At 47.0% G+C, this 19,233-nt stretch overlaps 1 protein-coding gene across 1 annotated transcript; it reads right to left on the bottom strand.

Moving 5' to 3' along the window:
• Positions 1–3,086: 3,086 nt before the first annotated feature.
• LOC132576630 (protein lifeguard 4-like) lies at positions 3,087–19,233 on the bottom strand. The gene is made up of 7 exons (XM_060245992.1): positions 19,009–19,233; positions 17,142–17,250; positions 12,737–12,842; positions 11,641–11,674; positions 6,885–7,002; positions 6,006–6,051; positions 3,087–3,319 (listed from the first exon to the last, which is right to left on the bottom strand). The coding sequence occupies exons 1-7, from the start codon at positions 19,106–19,108 to the stop codon at positions 3,113–3,115; spliced, it is 720 nt and encodes a 239-aa protein (XP_060101975.1). The 5' UTR covers positions 19,109–19,233; the 3' UTR covers positions 3,087–3,112.

Below are 19,233 nucleotides of genomic sequence, written 5' to 3' on the forward strand. Positions count from 1 at the left end.
AATAAAATCAGAAGAGTTTCCGGCTCAACATTAGGAAGAACTTCCTGACCATTAGAGCGATTCCTCAGTGGAGCAGGCTTCCTTGGGAGGTGGCGGGCTCTCCTTCCTTGGAGGCTTTTAAACAGAGGCTGGATGGCCCTCTGACAGCAATGAAGATCCTGTGAATTTAGGGGGAGGGATTTGTGAGTTTCCTGCATTGTGCAGGGGGTTCCTCGGGAGGTGGTGGGCTCTCCGTCCTTGGAGGTTTTTTAACAGAGGCTGGATGGCCCTCTGACTGCAATGAAGATCCTGTGAATTTAGGGGGAGGTGTTTATAAGTTTCCTGCATTGTGCAGAGGGTTGGACTAGATGACCCTGGAAGTCCACTGTGACTAAATGTAGACCTTAAAAAGCATTAGAGCAGGGGTGTCAAACGTGCAGTTTGGGGGCCGAATCAGGCCCCCAGAGGGCTCCTATCAGGCCCCCAAGCAACTGGCTGTCCTCTGCTTCCTGAAGCAGAGGATGAGGAACCGTTCGCAAGCACTCTTTGGGTGCGATCCGTCAGCCAGTTACAGATTCACCTAATGGTGCCAGGATCCAAGCCACATTTGGATCAGATTACCAGTTGCTCAGTTTATCCAGGCAAGATTGGGCGTGCGTTAAGCGAGTCTGAGGATGCAACAAAGGACAGAGTTTATGATAGGAGGAACAAAGTAGTAATAAACCTCCATTTGTCTCCTCTTCCCCCTATCTATTATGTCATGAAGCAATTCAACTACACTGTGGGATATTAATGCAGACTAATCAATTTACCAATGATTTCTGGGAAACAAAGTATTTTGGTCAGTGGCATTTATAGGTGCGTGCTTCTTCCATTCCATTTTTGTCGCTAAATCATCCTTTTTGCAAACTCCCCCTTGATATCTACATTCATAACCATACAGGTTATTAGGAACCAGGATTACAATGCTGGTTTTACGCGTTTGTAACTCCCTCCTTGGGAGGACAACTATGGCAAACCTAGGCAATATAATAAAAAGTAGAGACATCGCTCTGCCAACAGAAGTCCGTATAGTCAAAGCGATGGTATTCTCAGTAGTAATGTAGGGCTGTGGGAGCTGGACTATAAGGAAGGCTGAGCGCAGGAAAATAGATGCTTTTGAGCTGTGGTGCAGGAGAAAAATCGTGAGAGTCCCTTGGACTGCAAGAAGATCCAATCAATCAGTCCTAAGGGAAATCAACCCAGACTGTTCCCTGGAAGGTCAGATGCTGAAGCTCAAATACTTTGGCCACCCAATGAGAAGGGAGCACTCACTGCAGAAGATCTTGATGCTGGGGAAGACAGAAGGCAAAAGAAGAAGGGGATGGCAAAAGAGATGGCTGGACAGCGTTACTGATGTAACTAACACGAATTTGAGCAGACTTCGGAGGATGGTGGAAGACAGGAGGGCCTGGCATGACTTTGTCCATGGGGTCGCAAAGAGTCAGACTCGACTGTGCGACTGAACAGCAAAGTTAGAGAACAAGATGTGGAGGCAGTCTCCCACATCTCATTTTAGAACTTCAGCACTGGGTGAGTCCAGGACAACATCAAAATGGAAGACAGTTACCCTCATGGAGCTTAGCAGTAGGATTATGGTAATGATCAAATATTGGTATTTCTTTCCTGTTAAGTGATAAACTTCATTACCAGCCTTATAACACTAAATAAACAACAAATCAATGGACCAGGGGCTTGCACAAGAGTAATTCATTTATTTGCATCCGTTCCTACCATTCTAATGGAAGAGTGGGTTCAATGGAATTGCCTCTCATGTTCTGCCAACATTTCCGAGTACAAAACCAATCGGAATACTGTCCTTTAAATGTTCTGTACATAAATATTTTGCAAGTATGTGTTCTTTTTTTCTTTTTGCATTTCTTAAAAATTTACCAACCTGCAGATCTTCACAACAGAAGAATGTGCCGTTAAATAACATTATCCACCTCCAGAACAAAGTCATCCAAAGAATGCAATGCACTTTATCAAGGTTATTCCTTTCAAAATATGGTATTATTTTGGGATATTAATATGGATTTTATTAAAGGAAAATTATATTAAAACATATTAGAAGAAGAAGAGCTATGTTTTGAAATAACTCCTTCACTTAAAATGGTATTAGTGTAAGCTTTCAAAATGACCAAAATCAGTACAGTTTTGTCGAATTTAAATATTCAGTATGCAACAGCAAAAATTGAGATTCAGTTTTATGTCATCCTTCCCGACACAATTGTGAATTTCGAAGGTCTCATCTGTGGCAATTACTGCAGAAATACAATAGAATTCAATACTGCTTATTGACACAATTGGTGGTTGATGAAGAAGATGATATTGGATTTATATCCCGCCCTCCACTCCGAAGAGTCTCAGAGCGGCTCACAATCTCCTTTACCTTCCTCCCCCACAACAGACACCCTGTGAGGTAGATGAAGATACTGGATTTATATCCCGCCCTCCACTCCAAAGAGTCTCAGAGTGGCTCACAATCTCCTTTACCTTCGTCCCCCACAACAGACACCCTGTGAGGTAGATGAAGATACTGGATTTATATCCCACCCTCCACTACGAAGAGTCTCAGAGTGGCTCACAATCTCCTTTACCTTCCTCCCCCACAACAGACACCCTGGTGGGTGGGGCTGGAGAGAGCTCTCACAGCAGTGGGTGGGGCTGGAGAGAGCTCTCACAGCAGCTGCCCTTTCAAGGACAACCTCTGCCAAGGCTATGGCTGATCTAAGGCCATGCTAGCAGGTGCAAGTGGAGGAGTGGGGATTCAAACCTGGCTCTCCCAGATAAGAGTCTGCACACTTAACCACTGCACCAAACTGGCTCTCCAAGTCTTTCAATCAATAATACGCAAACAGATGCCACGCAGCCCTTGCGGAACAACCATGGTGACGGCAATGTGCAATTAACTGATCTCAGAACAGAATCATAAAACAGCAGCTCTCTCTAATGCATCCTTTGTACTGAAAACACTCGACAGGCCTGGAATGTAAAAACAAGCTTCAAAGAACACCACAGATTTTTCTATGCCTTAAAATGGACAATTTAGACACCGTATCCAAATCTCACAGTTTTGAAGGACAGCTCCCAATTACTTTTTATTAAACGCTTCCAGCAAGCGCAGCAGATGCAGAAACAGATTGATGACATCCAAATAGAGGTTGATTGCAGCCAGTATGTATTCTTCAGGAGACAGTTTGTGCATTAGGAGATGAGTGTCATAGATAATAAATCCACAGAACAGAAGTGCACCTGCAGCGGCAAATACCAGCTCAGCGACTTCACTGTAGAAGAAGATCTAAAGCCAAAGAGCACACACACACACAAACATAAAGGTTTAGTTCAAAATGTCTTCTGTAAAAACACATCAAAATCCAAGTTAACCATATTATAGCTATAATTAATAACGGGAACATTTGGCTTGCTTGCAAAGAATCTGTATACGCAAACTAGATACTATTTTCTTGGCTTCATGCATTCGTCATCGTGGTTTCAGTTGTTTTGCTTTCTTGTCAGTATAAGGCTTTGTCATGTCTGTCCCCCATGGCGCAGTGTGGTAAAGCAGCAGTACTGCAGTACTGTGATCTGAACTCTCTGCTCACGACCTGAGTTCTATCCCAGCGGAAACTGGTTCAGGTAGCCGGCCCAAGGTTGACTCAGCCTTCCATCCTTCCGAGGTCGGTCAAATGAGTCCCCAGCTTGCTGACGGGGGGAGTGTAAAAGACTGGGGAAGGCAATGGCAAACCGCCCCGTAAAAAGTCTGCCGTGAAAACGTTGTGAAAGCAACGTCACCCCAGAGTCGGAAACGACTGGTGCTTGCACAGGGGGCCTTTCCTTTTTTTCCATGTCTGTCAGTACAATATTACTGCTGTTACAGACAACGGAACTGACTTCGTTTCTACACACACAAGCAACGACCACAACTATGCCGTATCCTTTAAAGTTAACACAACGAAGTGGGGGGGGGGGTGTTGTTTCTAATGACAATCTGCTTCGTACTAAAGAGCAAACATTTTGCTTCTGCAGCATTCAGTGAGGACTTAGAACATATTTTTGAAGTGCATTCAAAATCTGGGAACAGAAATACAAGGAGTCACAGACAACACAAGCCTAAAACAGATTTAAGAGTATCCGGCTAAGAACATAATCCCTTGCATGCTATATTCACAAGCCTTTAATTTTCTAATGAAAATATACAATTTTATTAGGGTTTGTAGAATCTTTCGGGCTCAAGTGCCGTGTTCTACTGGAGAAAGTTTTCCTTCCAGACGTTTCGTTCGCAGCTGCGGAGAACATCCTCAGTGGCGTTGCAGCCGGAGCAGGCGCTCAGACCTTCCTGGCTGCTGTGCATTGAGTGGGGCCAGGGCTGCTGGAGAGCTGCTATTTGTAGGCTGCTATTTCATCACACACACCCCAGCCTACAAATAGCAGCTCTCCAGCAGCCCTGGCCCCACTCAATGAACAGCAGCCAAGAAGGTCTGAGCGCCTGCTCCGGCTGCAACGCCACTGAGGATGTTCTCCGCAGCTGAGAACGAAACGTCTGGAAGGAAAACTTTCTCCAGTAGAACACGGCACTTGAGCCCGAAAGATTCTACAAACCCTAATGATGTTACCAGCCGTGAAGTTTGACAGTTTTATGTTTTCTTTACTTTTCACAGGACAGCCGCCACAGAAAGATATAATTCTGTGTAATTCTAGTATAATTACGCCTCATTACAGTGTTAGCACTCACAGCAGGGGACCCCAAACCCCAGAACGGTAACAGTCCATGACCCAATCAGCAACCGGGCCGCGCAGCCTCGACCTGGCCCCCCCCCCTGTGGCGCCTCCTCCTCCCTCCATTTTTATGATGTTAAGGGCGGAGAAAGTGCTTTCTGGCTCTTTAAATGCTAACCCCCCTCCTCATCAGCTGAAACCACGGCAGCAGCGGCCAGCGGTGGAGTGTGTGCATCAGAAGGTGCTTTTCCTGGCCTTAACATCGCAAAAACGAAGGGGGGAGGAGGTGCGGCGGCGGGGGGGGGGATGTTTTTCATAAACACAAAGCATTTTATAATGACTGTTAATGCAGAAATTTTTTCTAAATGTGCTCCGTTTGCTAGCAAACTGACCTAAATGGTTTTGCCTTAATACTACTCAAGAATACAAACTATCAGGCAAACCCATCCAATAAACATAATGATTAAAAAGGGTTTGTATCCCACCGAAATTTTCTGTTTAAGGACGAATGGCTGTTAGCAGAGTGCATCTTGCCTCTCTCTGAAGCCTAAGATGCCTTCTGAAACACTGTTCTAAGGGGATCGCAAAGAACGGGGGGCAATCCGAAGTCTGCAGAGAGGGGAGGACTGGTAAAAACTCACCTCTCGTGAAGAGTTAATTGCACCTAAGATAGGGTTGCCAAGTTCAATTCGAGAAATATCTGGGGACTTTGAGGGTGGAGCCAGGAGCAAGGGTGTGACAAGCATAACTGAACTCCAAAGGGAGTTCTGGCCATCACATTTAAAGGGACCGCACACCTTTTAAATGCCTTCCTTCCATAGGAAATAATGAAGGATAGGGGCACCTTCTTTTGGGGCTCATAGAATTGGACCCCCTGGTCCAATCTTTTTGAAACTTGGGGGGTGTTTTGGGAAGAGGAACTGGAGCTGTGCTGAAATTTTGGTGCCTCTACCTCAAAATACTGCCCTCCTCCCGGGAGCTCCAGATACCTGGATCAATTCTCCATTATTTTATATGGGAATAAGTCTCCATAGGAAATAATAGAGTTCCCAGCAGACATTTCCCTCCCCTCTCCCCGCTTTCTGATGACCCTCAAGTGGGTGGAGGGCCTCCAAATCGGGGGATCCCCTGCCCCCCCCCCCAACTGGGGATTGGCCGCCCTAACATAAGATTGTTCTGATGAAACTGTTAACTTAGTGCATAAATGTCTCCAAAATTGTAATTACCCATTACTGTATTCAATATTAATCAAGAACATAACCTCTTACCCTTAGAAAACCTGAAAGGAGAAGAATCCATAAGCAAGCAAACAGCCTGTAAACACACAGTAGGATGTAAATTAATTTCCTTGGAATTGTCAAAGCTCATTCTATCTTAGATTTAAAAATACATGACACCCAAACCTTCTGAATACACATTAGAAGAAGAAGAAGAATTGCAGATTTATACCCCACCCTTCTCTCTGAATCAGAGACTCAGAGCGGCTTACGATCTCCTATATCTTCTCCCTTCACAACAGACACCCTGTGAGGTGGGTGGGGCTGAGAGGGCTTTCACAGCAGCTGCCCTTTCAAGGACAACTCCTGTGAGAGCTATGGCTAACCCAAGGCCATTCCAGCAGGTGCAAGTAGAGGAGTGGGGAATCAAACCCGGTTCTCCCAGATAAGAGAGCTATGGCTGACCCAAGGCCATTCCAGCAGCTGCAAGTGGAGGAGTGTGAAATCAAACCCGGTTCTCCCAGATAAGAGAGCTCTGGCTGACCGAAGGCCATTCCAGCCAGTGCAAGTGGAGGAGTGGGGAATCAAACCCGGTTCTCCCAGATAAGAGTCCATGCACTTAACCACTACACCAAACTGGCTCTATTATTATAAACGTACACTTACACAATTAAGGCAGATAATAACAACTTTAATGTAACTGTCTTGGGGGTTTTTTGGAGAGGCGGAGGGTATGAAATTGGTCAGTTGCCTATACCTGTTACACAGCTCTGGACGTGGCTCTCTGCAGAAAGCCCTTTATATTATTTCAGTACGAAACCGTTTATGATGTCCAAGCGTACTCTAAATTTACTGTTTATATATCAATGACAGAAGGTTAAAAATACATTCTTATGCCTGTTTTAATATGGGTCTTTAAAAGAAACTTACCCGGCTCCAGCTTTGCTGAAATCCCGTTTGGATTGTAAAGTGTATACAGTGAGAGCCAGAAATACAGCCGTCGTCAGAATAAAGGCTTGCAGGACAACAGATACTTCATAAAAAGTCACTATGTTAAAAAAAGCAAACAAGTAAATTTAACTTAAATCCCACGTATCATTCATTTGATACCACTGCTTACTTAAATCAAAATCAGAGAAGCATCATACTGAAAAGCTGGTAAGGCCTAAGAATGACACCAGATATAAACTGCTTATCCTTGACTAGGAAGCACTCAGATCTAGGCTTTAAGATTAGAATTTATACTCCTTTCTACAGAATGCAATGGAACAGGAATGCGCAAAAGGGTCTGTGTACTCAGGAAACAGACTGTATTCTGATAAGTAATAGTTTGTATATTAGCAATAAAACGGCACTCAAATCTCCCCTGCACTTTTCTGTTATTATTTATCATAGAATATTGATTACGTTCACTTCAATAGAAAAGTGCTCAATAGGGAAACCGTTAAGTCTGCTCTTGTTATCAAAGATTTCAGGTTTTCACGGCTGGTAACATCATTAGGGTTTGTAGAATCTTTCGGGCTCAAGTGCCGTCTTCTACTGGAGAAAGTTTTCCTTCCAGACATTTCGTTCTCAGCTGCAGAGAACATCCTCAGTGGCGTTGCAGCCGGTGCAGGCGCTCTGACCTTCTTGGCTGCTGTTCATTGAGTGAGGCCAGGGCTGCTGGAGAGCTGCTATTTCTAGGCCGGAGAGGGTGTGATGAAAGGGCAATTGGTTTGTGGATGTGCCCATTGTTTGGTCGGGCTTCCACATTCAACAGTCAGTTTCCTTATCACTACCCTTCCAGGAAGCCCCACCAAACAATGGGCACATCCACAAACCTATTGCCCTTTCACCACACCCCCTCCAGCCTAGAAATAGCAGCTCTCCAGCAGCCCTGGCCTCACTCAATGCACAGCAGCCAAGAAGGTCAGAGCACCTGCTCCGGCTGCAACGCCACTGAAGATGTTCTCCGCAGCTGAGAACGAAATGTCTAGAAGGAAAACTTTCTCCAGTAGAACACGGCACTTGAGCCCGAAAGATTCTACAAACACTAATTCTGGCTCTTTTTTTGCCTCTCTTGTTCTGCTAAGCAAAAAACCAGGAAAACGATGCTCTTTCAAGGCTGAAACCCTTTTGTAATCGGGCACGCAAGCAGCGGTTTGCAGCTGTTTCATTTTCAGAGAACCAGTTCACCCACAAACAACTTCACGGTGGCATGGGCATGGTTACTGAGCTTAGTCTCCTGCTGCAGACAATCCCTATGCAAAGCTACTAAAGATTCAGAGGGTAATGGAGGTTCCAAATTTACAGAATGCTAGAATCATAGAGTTGGAAGGGACCTCCAGGGTCATCTAGTCCAGTGGTCCCCAACCTTTTCGGCACCAGGGACCGGCAGGGTGGGGAAACTGAATTTGGCAGCCTCACCGCCCCCCGCCCCCTCCTCCTCCTCCCCCCAGGCAGCGTGGCTTGTTCAGCAGTTGCTGGCCGCTGCTGCCGGTTTCTCCCGCGGATCAGCTGCTGTCGCGGGGGAGGGAGGTGAGCTTATAAAGAGCCGGGAATGCGCTTTCCCCGGCTTAACATAATAAACACAGAGGGAGGAGGAGGCGATGCGGGAGGACAAGGCAGCACGAGGGGGGGGGGGAGGCTATGGGGCACTGCGGGGGGGGGGGGGAGCAGCTCAGTTGGCGGCCCAGTTGCTGACGGACCACGGACCTCTACTGGTCCGGGGCCCGGTGGTTGGGGACCACTGATCTAGTCCAACCCACTGAACAATGCAGGAAACTCACAAACACCTCCCCCTAAATTCACAGGATCTTCATTGCTGTCAGAGGGCCATCTAGCCTCTGTTTAAAAACCTCCAAGGAAGGAGAGCCCGCCACCTCCCGAGGAACCCCCTGCACAATGCAGGAAACTCACAAACACCTCCCCCTAAATTCACAGGATCTTCATTGCTGTCAGAGGGCCATCTAGCCTCTGTTTAAAAACCTCCAAGGAAGGAGAGCCCGCCACCTCCCGAGGAAGCCTGTTCCACTGAGGAACCGCTCTAACGGTCAGGAAGTTCTTACTCATGTTGAGCCGGAGACTCTTTTGATTTAATTTCAACCCTTCGGTTCTGGTCCTACCTTCCGGGGCCACAGAGAACAGTTCCACCCCCTCCTCTGTATGACAGCCCTTCAAGTACTTGAAGATGGTGATCGTATCACCTCTCAGCTGCAGGTGTCCATAAATTTTGATCATGATCACCAGTAATCTGATTGCTCCTTCTGAGTTAAAGTCTATCACTTTGTGCCAAGCTTTGAGAGCACTTGGGAATGGGAGACTTTCAGGAAACAGTCGGAGGACCACCTCAGCAGTCAATGGGGCTTCCAGGAAACTCCAAAGCAGTGAGAAGTTTAATCCCTTCCACAGCCAATGTAAAGCCAAAGATGATTCCCCTATCATCTCTTCACTCTTAGCCTTTACCAAAAAAGCACTGACCGAGGTATATATTTATGAACTCTTATACTGTTAAGTTTAAGAGGCCCGTGGTGCAGAGTGGTAAAGCTGCAGTACTGCAGCCGGAGCCCTCTGCTCATGACCTGAGTTCGATCCCAGCAGAAGCTGGGTTCAGGTAGCCGGCTCAAGGTTGACTCAGCCTTCCGTCCTTCCGAGGTCGGTAAAATTGGTATCCAGCTTGCTGTGGGGGAAGCGTAAATGACTGGGGAAGGCAATGGCAAACCACCCTGTAAAAAGTCTGCCGTAAAAACGTTGTGAAAGCAACGTCACCCCAGAGTTGGAAACAACTGGTGCTTGCACAGGGGACTACCTTTACCCTTTTTTTAGTGGCAGTTGTTGCTCAGCTGAGAGTTACAAGTAGCAAAAAATGTGGAAGATGCTGCATGAACTTTTGCAGAAAATATCGACGGTTCCGATTCAATTTAAACCAGAACTGTTTTTGCTGAACATGTATCCTAGCGCTTATACGAAAGAGACAAGACACCTGATGGCAGGCATTAATACTGCAGCTAGGATTTTGTTTGCCCAGAAATGGAAGCTTCAAGAACTACCTACGAAACAGGAACTGATTGGGAAAATACTAGAAGCGGCAGAGATGGACTACTTATCTTTATTGCTTGCTGGGAAATCCAAGGAAGAAGCAAGAAAATACTGGGAGAAGTTACATGCATGGCTGGACGCTTAAATTGTTTTAGTGTGAACTGTGGTTAATATTAAATTGATAACTTTGGTGGGAACTTACAATACAATTCTATATGATTATTGTGATGAGAGGTTAAGAGTGTAACAATATGATGATACTTTCTTTTATTTGAATATATATATACACACACACATATATTGGCCACTGTGTGGCACAGAGTGTTGGGCTGGATGGGCCACTGGCCTGATCCAACATGGCTTCTCTTATGTTCTTATGTGACACAGAGTGTTGCACTGGATGGACCATTGGCCTGATCCAATATGGCTTCTCTTATGTTCTTATGTGACACAGAGTGTTGCACTGGATGGACCATTGGCCTGATCCAATATGGCTTCTCTTATGTTCTTATGTGTTGGACTGGAGGGGCCACTGGCCTGATCCAATATGGCTTCTCTTATGTTCTTATGTGACACAGAGTGTTGGACTGGATGGACCATTGGCCTGATCCAATATGGCTTCTCTTATGTTCTTATGTGTTGGACTGGAGGGGCCACTGGCCTGATCCAATATGGCTTCTCTTATGTTCTTATGTGACACAGAGTGTTGGACTGGATGGACCATTGGCCTGATCCAATATGGCTTCTCTTATGTTCTTATGTGTTGGACTGGAGGGGCCACTGGCCTGATCCAATATGGCTTCTCTTATGTTCTTATGTGACACAGAGTGTTGGACTGGATGGACCATTGGCCTGATCCAATATGGCTTCTCTTATGTTCTTATGTGTTGGACTGGAGGGGCCACTGGCCTGATCCAATATGGCTTCTCTTGTGTTCTTATGTGACACAGAGTGTTGGACTGGATGGACCATTGGCCTGATCCAACATGGCTTCTCTTATGTTCTTATGTGACACAGAGTGTTGGACTGGATGGACCATTGGCCTGATCCAATATGGCTTCTCTTATGTTCTTATGTGTTGGACTGGATGGACCATTGGCCTGATCCAATATGGCTTCTCTTATGTTCTTATGTGTTGGACTGGAGGGGCCACTGGCCTGATCCAATATGGCTTCTCTTATGTTCTTATGTGACACAGAGTGTTGGACTGGATGGGCCATTGGCCTGATCCAAATGGCTTCTCTTATGTTCTTATGTGTTGGACTGGAGGGGCCACTGGCCTGGTCCAACATGGCTTCTCTTATGTTCTTATGTGACACAGAGTGTTGGACTGGATGGGCCACTGGCCTGATCCAACATGGCTTCTCTTATGTGTTGGACTGGAGGGGCCACTGGCCTGATCCAACATGGCTTCTCTTATGTTCTTATCTGACACAGAGTGTTGGAGTGGAGGGGCCATTGACCTGATCCAACATCGCTTCTCTTATGTTCTTATGAATGACATAGTGTCATGCAGAATGTATTCTAATTTTTTTCTCGATATACTATTACTTTTCTATTTTCCCTTTCCCTTTCTCTTCTTGAAAAATAAACATTTCAAACGTTAAGTAATAATCTGCATTTTCATTTCTTACTGGGATGAAAAGACTACATGATAAGGGGTGCTTACCGGTGATAGCAACAGTCAGTGCTTCCAAAAGAGTCTGCAAGGGAAAAAAAAGGGGAGGGGGCAGTATAGTTTGCAGTCAACATTATGGCAGCAGTGCCACTCATCCATTCCAATCCAAAGGGCTGTGTGGGCAGAACTGTCTCTTAACAGTGAAAAGATGGGGAAAGCCCAGGTCATGACTCTAGCATACAAACTGGAACCACTATATCAGGGGTGGGGAAGCTTTTTTCTTCCAAGGGCCATATGGATATTTATAACATCATTCACGGGCCGTAAAAAATTATCAACTTAAAAAAACACACTGCTGAGGGAGAATTATTCAGGCCGGCAAAATTAATGCAAATAATGGTTTTTCTATTTGAAGTCATGTGAGGAGAGCCTAATCTGGCACACACACCCAGCCCACCACCCTAGGCAGATGCATAGTTCCAGGGCTTTCTTTGTAGAAGAAGCCCAGCAGAAACTCAGTAGCATATTAGACCACATCCCCTAATATTAGCATATTAGACCACACCAGCTGGAATAATCAAGTGCAAACTTCTGAACTGTGACAGTAACTTTTTCAGGCCCTGCAGCAATTCTGGCCGGCCAGCCAGGCCCCAGGGAGGCTGCCGCACGGTACATCTGGCGCCTGTGATCCCTGCCTGGCCCTGGGGAGGCTGCTGTACAGAGCAGCTGGGCCCCACGATCCTCGCTGGCCAGCCAGGCCCCAGGGAGGCAGCCACATGGCTCGGTTCGGCCCAGCAATCCCCGAGGGCCGCACCAAGTGACCTCGAGGGCCGCATATGGCCCTCGGGATGGAGGTTCCCCACCCCTGTACTGTATGGAATGTATGCATACCCAGCATGTGCAATATTTGACAGACACGTCATTTTGCACAATAATACACTCCCCCAACACCTGTGAAAATTGTTCTTAAGGAAGGGGCATTAACAGAAATGTAGAAAAACAAAGAAATATTAAAGGGGGGGAGTGAAAATAAAATATATATGTCAATAACTATTTTAAAAATATTTGCACAGATTTTGCGATTATAGGCCCAGAGTCAGAAATGGCTGGTGCTTGCACAGTGGGCTGCCTTTTTTTTAATACTTACAAATCCAAAGAGAAGATATAAATTAACTGGATGCTGATGTCTGTATATAGTCAATGCCACAATCACAGCCAAAGAGCCAAGCAAGGACAGCAGAAGTACACCAGGGCTGTAAGATTGAACAAAGAACATAAGCATTGATCAGAAATATTTACTCTCCTATTTTTGTTGTAATGTAAAAAAAATAAAAATTAATCACATACATCAGGGGTGGCCAACGGTAGCTCTCCAGATTTTTTTTGCCTACAACTCCCATCAGCCGCAGCCAGCATGGCCAATGGCTGGGGCTGATGGGAGTTGTAGGCAAAAAAACATCTGGAGAGCTACCGTTGGCCACCCCTGACATACATCTAACTGCTGAATTTTTCTTTAAGACATAGGTTCAGAATCAAGTGCTACGAAGTGTGGGGTGAGGGGCGGGAATATCTGCACAGAACATATAGTTTAAAAACCCCCACAAAACTGCTACAAGCAACAAATATTTCATGCCCATGAAGACCTCAAATTTAAATCTATATTTAAAAAAAAACCTTAGTATTTATTAAACAGTTTACTGCTGGATAAGAGCCCCGTGGCACAGTGTTAAAGCTGCAGTACTGCAGTCCTAAGCTCTGCTCACGACCTGAGTTCGATCCCCAGCGGAAGGTGGGTTTTCAGGTAGCCGGCTCGAGGTTGACTCAGCCTTCCATCCTTCCGATGAAATGAATACCTAGCTTGCTGGGGGGTGGGGGGAAGTGTAGATGACTGGGAAAGGCAGTGGCAAACCACCCTGTAAAAAGTCTGCCGTGAAAATGTTGTGAAAGCAACGTCACCCCAGAGTCGGAAACGACTGGTGCTTGCACAGGGGACCTTTCCTTTCCTTTTAGTGTAAAGAGCCCCGTGGTGCAGAGTGTTAAAGCTGCAGTACTGCAGTCCTAAGCTCTGCTCACGACCTGAGTTTGATCCCTGGTGGAAGCCGGGTTTTCATGTAGCCGGCTCAAGGTTGACTCAGCCTTCCATCCTTCCGAGGACAGTAAAATGAGTCCCCAGCTTGCTGGGGGGGAAGTGTAGATGACTGGGGAAGGCAATGGCAAACCACCCCATAAAAAGTCTGCCATGAAAACGTTGTGAAAGCAACGTCACCCCAGAGTAGGAAATGACTGGTGCTTGCACAGGGGACCTTTCCTTTCCTTACTGCTGGATGAATGCTATGAGAGAAAGATTGGGTTTATTAAAAGACACCACTGGAGTGAGTGCAAAGCCTTCCCACGATGTGAGGTTTTCCAGGAACCGAGATGGGAAACGGTTCTTAGCAGTTCTGCACAGTTACTCATTTGTTGCCCAGCAGAAGCGAATGGGTGTCATTCACCAAGATATAAAAACAATTACTCAGAAACCATACAAGTAGGACGAAAACCTGCCTCCTCTGTGACTGTGAATACTACGGATTCCGGTATCGCACATCACATCACACAACCTTTATTGGTTGATATAGAACTGATCTAGCTCGATTCATCTCTATAACAGGTGAGCGCCTTCAGAAGAAGGAAACAGAAATGGGGCTGCTGGCACTGACATGATGACTTCGTATTCTAAGGGCTGTGAACCAGGATCTTGTTATCCTTTCCCTCACGATTCAACCTTTTCTAATATGCTGCTAGTTGCCCCCTCATTCCTCCTTGCCTCACTGCATCAGCGATGGTATTCAAGGAAGATCCTAGTTCACAGCCCTTTCATAAGTCATTGGGCCTGTTCAGACGCACAGTTTAATCAGTTGTCGCTGCCAGGGCCGGAGTGTGGGAGTAGGCCAAGTACTCTTGGCCTAGGGGCGCCATGAGGCGCCCCCTCTCTCTGCGGCCGCCACCGCACCTCCCCATTGCCACCCACCTGCTACCATTCGCTGTGTAGCCGCCTGCCCCCATCTCCTCCCCATGGCTATCCGCTGCCATTTGCCTCCCTGCCCACCATCTTTCGTCTCCCTTGGGCCGCCCACCATCCTCCCCTCCCCTTGGCCACCCGCCCGCCTGTCAGTCACCTGCCGGCCACCACCATTTACTTCCCCTCACCTGCTGCAGTCCCCTGCCCACCGCCCCCGCCCACCCCCCATGCCGGCTGCCGGCTCAGCAAAGTCTGGGGGGGCACGTGGCAGTGACGTCATTATTAAGTCACTGCCATGCGCCCCCCCCCCCGGACTTTACCAAGCTGGCAGCCGGTGCAAGGGGTGGGTGGGGATGGCGCTGGGCGAGGTGAAGTAAATGGCGGTGGGCGGCCAGTGGACGACCAGCGGGCAGGTGGGCGGCCAAGGGGAGGGCAGTGATGTCATTAGGGGTGTGCACAAAAACCCCCTAGGGGGCGGAGGTCAGGGGTTCGGCCTAGGGGCACAGGCACCCCTAGTCCCGGGCCTGATCACTGCTGTTTCTTACCGGATTAAAAGTGGCTGATCAGACAGCAACATCTACCTCCCAGTAGTCAATCGTTGTCGCCCCCCCGCCCCAATCCTTCTTCAAACCGGATTATTTCGTTACCTGCTCCTTTATGATGCTTTTTGAGTCGTCCGGTTTCACCTCGTATTTTTCTCCATCTGGAGAGTTTTGCTACGATATTAAACAACTTCCGGATGGCTGAAGGCTGTCCCAGAGCAAAAGGGGCCGCAGACATCTGGTTTACGGTCACCATTTTTTAAATTACTTAGCGATATGCGCATAACTGCATAACCACATGTTTTCTGACCTATGCACACGCGCATAATGTGCATAATAGTGGGGGAAACAACAACAAAAAAGAACTATACGGTGCCGTCATGTGGACGGTAAAAGACGGTTTCACCGCAGAGTGATTTGAACCGCAGTATAGCAGTCTGATCGATAATATCCGGAACAAAGATATTCGGAACAGAATCAGGTCAGTTTAACACGGACTCAACACGCTGTGTGAACAGGGCCATTATCTCCCAATCTCAACATCACTCAGCTATATGAGGATGATAATGCTGAAGAAGATGAGTGCAGATTTATACCCCACCCTTCCCTCTGAATCAGAGAGAGCAGCTTACAATCTCCTATATCTTCTCCCCCCACAACAGACACCCTGTGAGGTGGGTGGGGCTGAGAGGGCTCTCACAGCAGCTGCCCTTTCAAGGACAATCTCTGCGATAGCTATGGCTGACCCAAGGCCATTCCAGCAGCTGCAAGTGGAGGAGTGGGGAATCAAACCCTGTGATGCAGGTGGGGCTGAGAGAGCTCTCCCAGAAGCTGCCCTTTCAAAGACAGCTCTACTACAGCTATGGCTGACCCAAGGCCATTCCAGCAACTGTAAGTGGAGGAGGGGGGAATCAAGCCCGGTTCTCCCAGATAAGAGAGCTATGGCTGACCCAAGGCCATCCCAGCAGCTACAAGTGGAGGAGGGGGGAATCAAACCCGGTTCTCCCAGATAAGAGAGCTATGGCTGACCCAAGGCCATCCCAGCAGCTGCAAGTGGAGAAGTGGGGAATCAAACCCGATTCTCCCAGGTAAGAGTCTGCACACTTCACCACTACACCAAACTACCAAGATCAGAACACACCATTTATGTATCACAACCTTAGAACACAGAGTAATCATGTCAGTACCAGCAGCCCAGGGTTCATTTTGTAGAAAAATAGGTGGTGGAGCTCATCCAGGGATTGTGATGCAGCTGCACCTACTATTCAGTGGACAAGGAGGTGGAACTCTCAGAAGGAGGAGGAGGAACTCTCAGAAAGGTTCAGGAACTGCGCTGCTGTCACTTCCCACCTGCAGCAGCCCCATTTCTATGTCCTTCTTTTGTGGGCTCTCGCCTTTAAATGCTGCTCTGCTCCTATACCTTTAACAGCACACTGAAACGCCAAACTTAAGTAGACAAGGCTATCCCATAGTTTTGTCTTCATTGCCAGAAAAAACTGTCAGCTGCTTGGTGTCTGCGTTAGATGGCTTTGAAAGGAATGGACGCAGGGAATTTTTTTTTTTTAAGGTGGCAAGCAACCCCCAATCCCTTGCTTATAGCAGAATCATAATCTAACAAAAGTTCTTTTATATAAATCAAGGCTCTTAGCCCCGGATTATTCTGAAGGGAACTATGCCACAGATGCAAAGATGCAAGTTATAAATATGAATATATGAAGCTGCCTTATACTGAATCAGACCTTTGGTCCATCAAAGTCAGTCTTGTCTACTCAGACTGGCAGCAGCTCTCCAGGGTCTCAAGCTGAGGTTTTTCACACCTATTTGCCAGGACCCTTTTTTGGAGATGCCAGGGATTGAACCTGGGACCTTCTGCTTCCCAAGCAGATGCTCTATCACTGAGCCACCGTCCCTCCCCTAAATATTTTCCTAGACGACCGTAGGCTAACACTATAAGTTGTAAAAGTTAGAACAAAAGTGCCTATTCAGTAGGATTCATTAGAGGACTCTACCTCTCGTGTACAAATGTCCGAATTGTGGTGGAGTACAGAAAAACAGCAGAGGTCACGGTGGTCAAGAAAACTTGAACTGATAATATGCTGTAGACTTTCCTCAAGAAAGCTAGGTAGGAAATAAAAACAACATGTTAGCATGGTTTAGTTACAGCAACATTTCTTTCACGATTTAATTCCAGAAGGAAGTGACAAGAAAGAACTGAGAAGTGGACGATGTATTGAAACGAGCAAGAATGCAAGCCTAAGAAATGTAGAAAAAGGATTTAACAGCATCAATTAAAATCCAAAATTGGTTCCTCCGCAGACAACAATAGGTTAACCTCCTGTTTATTTAGAATTACAGCACTTGCAATATGGAGACAATGTGTACCGGTCAGTTCTCCTTCTGTTAATATATGAAACAGATTAAGTTAAAAACAAATACACACTTTCACTCACATGGCCTGAATTTAAAAGAACATTAATTTGCTTCTACAGGAGAGGCAAGAGGAGGACGACAGTTTTGGGTTTCTCCGTGGTCTTATGAGCAGCTGTTACTTTTAGCATCTCAACTACAGACAGATGTCGTTAGAGATAACTAAGAAGGCTGATATGCAGAGGAGGGCTTCCTTATAAAATCATAGAGTTGGAAGGGACCTCTAGGGTCATCTAGTCCAATCCCCTGCACAACGCAGGAAACTCACAAACGCCTCCCCCTAAATTCACAGGATCTTCATCGCTGTCAGATGGCCATCTAGTCTCTATTTCAAAACCTCCAAGGAAGGAGAGCCCACCACCTCCCGAGGAAGCCTGTTCCACTGAGGAACCACTCTAACAGTCAGGAAGTTCTTCCTCATGTTGAGCCGGAAACTCTTTCGATTTAATTTCAACCCATTGGTTCTGGTCCTACCTTCCGTCTGTGGTGGATCCAGCTTTAGGTCTAGAAATGCCTGGAGATTTTGGGGAGGGGCTTCAGTACGATATAATCAACGTTCCCTCTAAGCTGCAAAGTCTTGTGAGCAAAAAATTCTACTTTGTGAGCTGCTGGCATTAAAGCGGTGAGCTGCTGCCTCAATACTTGTGGTCAGGGGCCATTTTTCCTGCGCTAAGACAAAAATGTGTGAGCCGGAGGCTAAAAATCTGTGAGCCAGCTCACGCTAACTCAGCTTAGAGGGAACACTGGGTATAATATCATGGAATCTACCCTCCGAAGGAGCTAGGGTTGCCAAGTCCAATTTAAAAAATATCTGGGGACTTTGGGGGTGGAGCCAGAAGACACTGGGGTGGAGCCAAGATCAAGGCTGTTACAAGCATAATTGAACTCCAAAGGGAGTTCTGCCCATCACATTTAAAGGGACGGCACACCTTTTCAATGCCTTCCTTCCATAGGAAATTATGAAGGATAGGGGCACCTTCTTTTGGGGCTCATAGAATTGGACCCCCTGGTCCAATCTTTTTGAAACTTGGAGGGTATTTTGGGGAGAGGCACTAGACGCTGTACTGAAAATCTGGTGCCTCTACCTCAAAAAACAGCCCCCCCCCAGAGCCCCAGATACCCGCGGATCAATTCTCCATGATTTTCTATGGGAATAAATCTCCATAGGGAATAATGGGGTTACCAGCAGACATTTCCCTCCCTTCCCCCCGCTTTCTGACGACCCTGAAGCGGGAGGAGGGCCTCCAAACCGGGGGATCCCCTGCCCCCACCTGGGGAGTGGCAACCCTAGAAGGAGCTGTTTTCTCCAAGTCAACTGATCTTTTTGTTGTCTGGAGGGGTCAGTTGTAATGCCTGGAGATGTCCAGGTGCCACCTGGAGGTTGGCAAGCCTAGTTCTCTGAAGAGAAGGAGGGAATGGGGCAAAGGGTGGGAGAGCAGGATTCTTTACCCATGCGGATGTGCACGCTGGCCGATGCCACGTTGCTGCCATAGTTAAAATCGTCCTCAATGGACGTCGTTGGGTAGCCCTGGTCCTCCGCAGCCATCATCGCTGCGGCCTGAAGCCCCTCCGTGAAGTTCTAAGCGCGATGACGCTTCGCTTCCGGGTCACCTGTGCAAGCCGATCGCAGAGAACATCGATCGCTCCCATCCTTCCACGCATCTCCTGCTGACT

The sequence above is a fragment of the Heteronotia binoei genome, chromosome 8, assembly GCF_032191835.1.
Source record: "Heteronotia binoei isolate CCM8104 ecotype False Entrance Well chromosome 8, APGP_CSIRO_Hbin_v1, whole genome shotgun sequence".
NCBI classification, from domain to species: domain Eukaryota; kingdom Metazoa; phylum Chordata; class Lepidosauria; order Squamata; family Gekkonidae; genus Heteronotia; species Heteronotia binoei.